Source organism: Helicoverpa armigera, chromosome 30 (assembly GCF_030705265.1).
Source record: "Helicoverpa armigera isolate CAAS_96S chromosome 30, ASM3070526v1, whole genome shotgun sequence".
Classification (NCBI taxonomy): domain Eukaryota; kingdom Metazoa; phylum Arthropoda; class Insecta; order Lepidoptera; family Noctuidae; genus Helicoverpa; species Helicoverpa armigera.
In genome coordinates, this window is record NC_087149.1 from 3,979,917 (window position 1) to 3,988,371 (window position 8,455).

At 39.1% G+C, this 8,455-nt stretch overlaps 1 protein-coding gene across 3 annotated transcripts; it reads right to left on the reverse strand.

Annotated features, from left to right (window-relative positions):
* Positions 1-1,906: 1,906 nt before the first annotated feature.
* Positions 1,907-8,455, reverse strand: LOC110380808 (dihydrolipoyllysine-residue succinyltransferase component of 2-oxoglutarate dehydrogenase complex, mitochondrial). Of its 3 annotated transcripts, none has more exons than XM_021340922.3 (2): positions 8,299-8,455; positions 1,907-3,758 (listed from the first exon to the last, which is right to left on the reverse strand). In XM_021340922.3, exon 2 carries the CDS (start codon positions 3,725-3,727, stop codon positions 2,321-2,323), a length of 1,407 nt encoding a protein of 468 aa, XP_021196597.3. In that variant the 5' UTR covers positions 3,728-3,758; positions 8,299-8,455; the 3' UTR covers positions 1,907-2,320. The 3 variants fall into 3 exon arrangements, with proteins under 3 accessions (XP_021196597.3, XP_021196598.3, XP_021196596.3); XM_021340923.3 differs by having other exon boundaries at positions 8,283-8,415; XM_021340921.3 differs by having other exon boundaries at positions 8,098-8,396.

The following is an 8,455-nucleotide window of genomic DNA, read 5'->3' on the forward strand; positions in this document are numbered from 1 at the left end:
ATGGCGTTGCTATGGAAACGGTTATTTCAAACATTGATATGGTTTGACGACTAACGAGAATATCAGTAGGTACCTATCGTTTTAACAGAATATTATTTATGGAAATTACAAGACTGGCAACTCAGAAGCGTGGGAGCTTATTTTTTTTAACTTTATTATTTTGTTTTTCTTAGATCTTCGTTATTTTTTACGTAATTAGCGTGGTACCTTGCTTATAACTTTAGCCCGGAAAATAAATATTGGAGTAAATAATAAGCAGAGGCGAATCTATCCCTCAAAAAGTTTGTGGGCACATCCAACAGTTATGTTATGGTTGAAAAACATGTGTGAATGTACCTACTTATATTAATTGGATTCAGAAGCTCAGGTAGGTTAATAAGGAAGTACACAGGTGAGTGTTAAGGGAGAATATATGAAGTACGCATACATATATAGGTAGGTACATGTAAAGGATCAAATAGGAAAAGTACCTACATAAGGAAGTCATTTATTTTCAATCATTCCAGAAATCGCTTCTGAGGTTATTCTGAATATTACACACACACACACTATCACTTATTTCAGCTATTAGCAAACAAATTCATTTAATTGAAAGCAGTATGTACCGCCGTACTATCAGATCTAACGCCTACTCAAAAACACATTACCAAATTAACAGTTGACCTACATACTTCAATTAACAAAAAAGTAGGCGCTTAATAATGTCCGGTTTGTGTAACCTCGGTCTTGGTATTATAGTTTTTGCCAAACTTTGTGTCAATTATCAACTCAAAATTATGCAAAACCTTGTTCTTCTGCTTTTTTTGTGATATTCGAGGCAAATAAACACCTAGGTATCTTCTTAACGACCATGGATAAAAACTAATCTTAGGTATATACCTGACTACTTACCTTTTTCTTTCATAAAGGTTTCATCAATCTCATTCTTTTTCTGATAGGCTTGTTTGACCTCATATTACCTGATTTTGAGTAATTTCAGGTCGTCCAGACTTTAAAGAGTGAAAGAAAGAAGAAAACGTTGCGAGAAACTGTACACTCATGTTTGGGACAAGGAAAAAACTTCATATTTCATACATAAATTCTGAAATCGCTATTACTAAAATCGTCTACCATTGGAATAATACGATACTACGATACATATAGGCAATATGTATTTACCTACAGAAGTCTAAACAGATTAGTAAATTAGGTACCTACTGTAATCTGTCTACGTCATAATCCATACCAACTACATACGCCAACAATATAGGTGCGCCTCCCGCCAACAGAAATACATAAAAAAGAAAAGTAGGTGAAGGTCAGCTTTCAACTATCATTCACCGTAAATTATTCTAAAGCAAAGATGTCTACCGGTCTCGGTCTAAAAATAGTATGCTCACTGATTGGATTTGAGGAATTCGTTGTAATTTGTGCAATAGGGAAAATAGTACTCAAATATATTCACATTTAAAATGAATACCTGGTGATCTTTTTGTGTTGGATATAAAATAATCTTCCTACATTTTAAATTACACCTATCAACCTTTTTGTGTTGGGTATTGAAAATAATATAATTTGGTAGAAGTATTTGCATATTAAACTTGTGACGTTTTCACACATTTTTACTACTTGATACCTACTCCTTACATATTTATTTTGGTATTTAGCGACAATCTACGAGTGCAACGTGAAGTAATTTTGTCATCAGATTATGTAAAGCTTAGGTTTTAGATTAGCTTAATGCATATGGCTTTGTATTGATTTGGGATAGATTCGAGTTTTGTATGTCCTTTCTTAACTTGATAATACCTGTATACCTACCAAAGAAACTATGGATGGATTGTGTGAAAATCGACATGACTAGAAATAATGTTGCTAATTTTTAATTTCTAGTTCCTAAACGGGGTTTACATAAATAAAATATATGTCCTTTTTATGTTATTAGATATATTTGAATGCTTTTACACATTTAAAAAGTCGAATACTGTAAATTTACCACTTAGGCGTGCCCAAAATATCTAAGATATATTCCTCTTTAAATTAAAACAAAAATAAATAAAACGATGCTTTTATGTCTTCACATTTAGGTAACAGTGTACTTCTGGACAATTATTACTTAGACACGATAAATAATACATATACAGAATACGAGGCGAACTTCAATAAATAACAGAAAATTAACGGAGCTGTCAACGCACGTGCATACACTTCGGAATCTAACACTCTACTGATTGATTCTGCATATTTTACATGATTTTTAAACCCCTCTCTCCGACCTGCGAAGCTTTGTTCAGTATCTTATGGTAACTCGCTAGTTTTCTGGTCGGGTGGTTGTAACTTTTTACAAACCAGCAATGATGGTCGCTGGGTCTTCGACACCTTCCTTGATTTTCCTAAGGAACATGACAGCTTCACGACCGTCAATAAGCCTGTGGTCGTAAGTCAACGCGATGTACATCATTGGTCGGATTACGACCTGACCATTTAGCGCGATTGGTCGCTCGAAGATACCGTGCATTCCAAGAATAGCGGACTGAGGAGGGTTGATAATGGGTGTGCCCATCAAGGAACCAAATACACCACCGTTACTGATAGTGAAAGTACCACCATCCATTTCTTCAATTGTTAGCTTGCCGCCCTTGGCCTTCTCTGCTAAACCAGCGATGGTCAGCTCAATGTCAGCATACGTCATATTTTGTACATTCCTCACGACCGGCACGACCAGACCTTTGGGAGTCGCGACGGCAACAGAGATGTCTACGTAGTCACGGTAAATGATTTCCTGGTCTTCGATGACAGCGTTGACGACGGGCTGGTCCATCAACGCGTTGGCTGCTGCCTTCACGAACGGAGACATTAGACCGAGTTTGACACCATGTTTCTTGGTGAAGGCATCCAGATGCTTCTTCCTGAAGGCCATGATATGAGACATGTCGATCTCGTTGAAGGTCGTAAGCATGGCGTTGGTGTTCTGCGCCTCCTTCAGCCGCTGTGCGATACGCTGACGCATCCTGTTCATCTTGACGCGCTGTTCGGTGCGAGTTCCCGCCATTTCTTTGCTGTAGTCAGTGGGGGGGACTTTGACAGTCGCGGTTTCGATGGATTGCGCGTGACGGATGGCCGCTACGGGGATTGAGGAGATGGGAGCCGCGCGGGGAGCTTCAGCCTTAGGTGCTGGTGGTGGCGGTGGGGGAGGAGCCGCGGCCGCTGGTGGTGGCGGTGGGGGCGGGGCAGCAGCGGCCGGGGGCGGTGGAGGAGGAGCCTCAGCCTTAGGAGGTTCAGGCGCAGGCGGGGCAGCCGCTTTCGGGGGCGGGGCGCCTTCAGTCAACTCCAGCCTGAACAGCTTCTGTCCAGCCTTCACAGTATCACCGTTCTTGACGTAGAACTCCTTGATGATACCGTTTCCTGGCGCCATGACGGGTAAGGCGGTCTTGTCGGTCTCGATTTCCATGACGACCTCATCCATGGCGACGGCATCGCCGACCTTCTTTTCGATCTTCGCGTCTCCTTCAGAGACGGAGTCGGGGAAGCTTGGAGTCATGACATCCTGTTCGGCAAAGAGTTGGTTGGTGAAATGGATGGTCGCGATTTGGTTTTGTGCTGCGCTAAGGACGCGTGGCTGGGTGGTCCGGGCAGCGGCCTGGCTCAGGGCTCCGAAGACCTTGGGAGCCTCTGTGGACTTGAACCGGAGGGTTTGCCCCTGCCTCCGGTAGAGGGTCTGCAGATGCTTGGAGCAGCGTCGAAGCATCGTGAGTATTTTTGATGAGATTTTTTTTACCCTGGAATTGAGAGTTTTTTGAGTTAGTTCTTTGAGTTTTGGCAATTAACATTTTAAATACCTAATTGAACGCGATAGCACAATTGTTATATGTGTGTATTACTTTTTGATAAAGTACTTTTTGGTTAGAGTGAAAGCACGGTTTGAATAGTAACAACATACATATGAGACTTAGTGCTTGACCGAAAAATATGGAGACCATTTAAAAAACCTTTCTTAAATCAAAATTCAAATTACCTACTTCCACATTTTATATGTAAAGGAGTACACAATTTAAATAAATGAAACTTGCAGAGAGAAAACGTCCCATTACAACAATACAAAATTAGCCTTTAGAAAAATTATACACTTCTGGACACATCTATTGGCCCACCTTAGAGTTTAGGTTTCGATGGCACCTACCGAAATATTATTGCTAGATTGAACAAAAACTGTTGATGCAGTTTTAAACCTGATACATTTTACCTTCTTTTTCGATCGTATTGTTTTAAATTTGAATTCAGAATACCATACGACATGGAGCTACGCCTAACAAGTCGGATATGTGCCTCGTTAAAGGCAATTGATTTTTGAATAAAAAACATGTTTTATCAAATAAAGGTTTAATTTAATAACGTGTGTTGCCTCCATGGGCATCTACCACAGCTCTCATACGATTAGACATAGAGTTTATCAACCGCTCTATGAAGTTTTGGAGATCATCTCCAATTCCTCTTCTATGGCAGTTTTCAACTCCTGCATCGTCTGGGCAACTGGCTGACGAGCCCTAACACGTCTTTTTAGCTCGTCCTACATGTGCTCAATGGGGTTCATGTCTGGGCTTCTGGCTGGCCAGTCCATAACTGTGATATTCACATCCCGAAGATATTCCCTGACGATGCCGGCCGCATGGGCTCTTGCATTATCATGCATAAAAAGGAAATTTGGGCCCACATAGTCCGCGTATGGTATCACGTGAGGTCCTAAGCACTCACGAATGTACCTTTCAGCATTTAATGTTGGCAGCCGTGGTCCTGTAACAACCTCAAGTTTAGTTTTGCCGCTCGCGGATATACCGCCCCAGACAGTCCTTGAGCCACCGCCATAAGCAACCCTCTCTTCAAAGCAGCATTGTGCGAAACGCTCTCCCTTACGTCGGTAGACCTTCTTCCTTCCATCATTGCCATGTAACACAATTTTAGACTCATCAGAAAAGAGTACACGGCTCCAATCTTGGTGTCTCGAATTTAAATGACTGCGTGCGAAATGAAGGCGCGCTGTTCGGTGGGCTCGCGTTAGTTTGGGCCCATTAGCTGGCTTGTGTGGTACCATATCGTGTTCTTTTAACCTTCTCCGAACAGTTCGAGCACTCACAGATACTCTGTGGAAGTCGCGAAGGTGTTTTTGTATCTCAATGGAGGTAAGGTGACGATTTCTCAAACTGGTCGTCACGATGAATCGATCCTGCCTTTCAGTTGTGACCCGAGATCATGGCCTTCCTTGGCGACGAACAAAGCCGCCAGTTTCTAGGTTCCTCCAATAAACATTTCGGACCGCAGAACGACTTAAATTAAGTTGAGCACTCACGTTTCTTTGGCTGTGTCCGGCCTGAATAAGTGCCACAGCTTGGGCGGCGATTTCAGCCTCACCTTAATGTTAAGAATAAGTAATGTTTGTTGCAAAACCAACGATATCAATCACTTTTTCAAGAATTAAATCCAAGTAAACCAATAAAACCAAGTTTTCTTAGTAATCGATTGTTTGATATCAACAAGCAGGCTCTAAATTGTCTCTTGTTTCTTTAAATTCTGTATTCGAAATTCAAAAAAAGACTATTGAATGAAATTGTGAATGTGCAAGGTTCAAAACTGCATAAAAACCTTTTGCTGGACCTAATATAAAAATTTAGCTAGGACCAAACGAAATTGAAAACACAAGGTGGGCCTATAGATGTGTCCAGAAGTGTACTATTCAGTTTTAAACAATAAGTAAATAATGGAAATCTGTACATTTGCATAATGACTATGAGATAAAGCAAGTAAATAGCATTGAAGATAGCAGTTACATAAGTATTATTTATGAACGAACTGACTATTTATGTATTCATAATTCCTAATTATGGATGACGCCAAATTTTATGACGGCTCTGAACATATTTAGTTAGGTATTAGCAGAGGTGCGCGGGGGGTATTTTTGCTCTGAAGTTAGTTACAAGCCGACATTGAGTTTGGCGAGAACTATGCATGCAGTGAAGACTTAGGTAAGTATTTTTTTTACTATGACATAATGATGTACTGTAAATAATGTAAAATGTGTGTCCTGTTATCAGGTAGCGGATTAATAAAATAAACATTTATCTTGGTACAACCAGTTACACTGTAAAGTCCGAAAGGAGGTCAGGTTGCAGTATTATGTAAGAAAGAGAGCAGTTTATGGTTATTATCTTTATTTTGTGTAACTGGCCTGAAATATAGTTTAGACAGCTTTATAAAAAAAGTTTAAGAAATGCAGATTTGAGAATCTCCCTTTTCATAGGTCGGTTAAAAAGAGAATTATTGGTTAAAATAACTATGTTAAAATACTTTTGTCTAACATACTAGAGTGGATATCAATGTGTATGCCTTATCTATAAAAGAAGCGGACTTTGCCCTACAGTGGGAAGTTTGTCGTCTAGACTAGAAAATTACATTACATGTTGATCTTATAATACCTACACTGCAGTGCATCTTTACCAGTTGTAACAACCCCTAATGAGTAGTCAGAAGCCAGAAAGTCTGACAACCAATCACCCAAAGGAGTGTTGGGTTGCCCAGGTACTGGGTTGAGGAGGTCACATAGGCACTTGCTCATAGTAAAACACTGGTACTCATATGATCAGACTAGAAGCCTACCCCAACATAGTTGGGCAAAGGCTTGGCAGATACTGACTCGGCATTTTACTGGTCTTGTGTCTTTGAGGGTACTTCTTCAAAGACCTAACCTCGGGAATACAGTTAGTAGATATAATGTACAATCAAATTCATAAATCTGAAGAGCAAAAGAGTCCCGACAAAAACTTAAATTACCGAGTGGTTTTATGACTAGCGTTTATAATTGACCACTTCATTGATATGAATAATTGCATACTAGATAAGTATAATCATCTTATACAAGTAGGTACTTCAGATACTAACCTATGTTAAATATTGACTATTCTTTTATCTAAATGAGGGAAAACTGCTAGTTAGATATATTTTTGTAAAGATATCGGCAAAATTAATGGCCGATCACAAAGAATCCCAAATTGGCATTGGACATTTTTTTTTAAGAAATGTAGGCCCTAAAATACCACTGAAACTAAGAAATACAATACAAGTAGGTATGTATGAAGTAATTGTAGCTCAATGAAGAAGTTTCAATTGATGCTAACTTTTTATGAGGTGACATGGTAACACCATTTTAGTCATTCTGCCAATTATTACATCGAAAGTGTGTGTTTGGAGGCCATAGAGAGGAGATAGCAGCCTCTTTAATTTATACAGGATTCTTATTAGAAATACTTAACATAATCTACTATCAAGACATAAGGGACATTTTTGATAAACTATAATTAAGAATGGCATAGAACAGTGGGCTACCCAAGACTGGCTCATTGACAGAGCCCTGCAGTGAACAGTAGTCAGAGAGAATGAGAAATATTGGCAGATGAGGATAAAACAAAAAAAGTTAAAAAAAAAAACTATGACAGTTCAGTTACCAAGTGGTAATCTTATCAGGGAATGAGTAAACAAGAATCACACGCAACTGATAAAGATATGTATTCATAATCTGATCAGAATTAATCATGACATAATGCAGAGATTTATATGAATTAATAATTAGGTATAATGTTTTAAAAAGCATTTGAATTAAATTTGTATAGGTGTAGTGTATATGACGATTGCATGTTCATTTGCCTGCCTAGCACAAGGGTTATTGAAATATGTTGGCCAAAAATTCTACAAAAAATATGTTTTTGTTCAACTTTCTATCAGAACACTAAATTGAAAAGGTTGTATATGTTTGCATTAGGTATATCACCTCCTTGCAATGAGAATTAAAAAAGAAGAATTTGAATATGGAACAGCAGTCGCGTGACATTTCATGGTGTCTGACAGAAAGTCGTGCAAGAGATTATCTGATAAAATATAACAAAAAATTACAAAAACAACCATCTAAATTGCCGAATTCATTAACAAGGACGCATTATAGATAAAGTGATTAATTGGTTAGTGTGTTACAGCTGGACACGGCCGGCATACACCTACACGATGCATTTCAAGGTTAACTTTAGAAGCACGAGCTACTAGATGCACAAATATTAGTAAAATCGTACCCCTTACCTTCTGGTGGAGGTAAACAACCGCTATCAGGTATTTACAACGTTATTTTACGGACATAAAATGTTACATAAGCTTAGATCTCATGACAGTTTTTAACCACGACCAGTGTTAGATATTCGAGTTTGTTTAGCTATTTACAAGCGTTATTCAATGCATAGCGCGTTCTCACTGATGCTACAACGTACTGAACTGATACTTCACTTATATTTTGACGCTGCTTTTCGAGAATTTCAGAGTTTAGATGTGGCCCGTGGACCTACATTTATCTCGGTTCGATTGGTCTTTCGCATCCAATTCAAGTTGGTGGCACCTGTCAAAACCCCAAATCACATTATCGAATTTTTAGCAGTTCTACGAG

Coding starts and splice junctions, on each gene's coding strand:
- LOC110380808 (XM_021340922.3), bottom strand. CDS start 3,727: ATGCTTCGACGCTGCTCCAAGCATCTGCAGACCCTCTACCGGAGGCAG.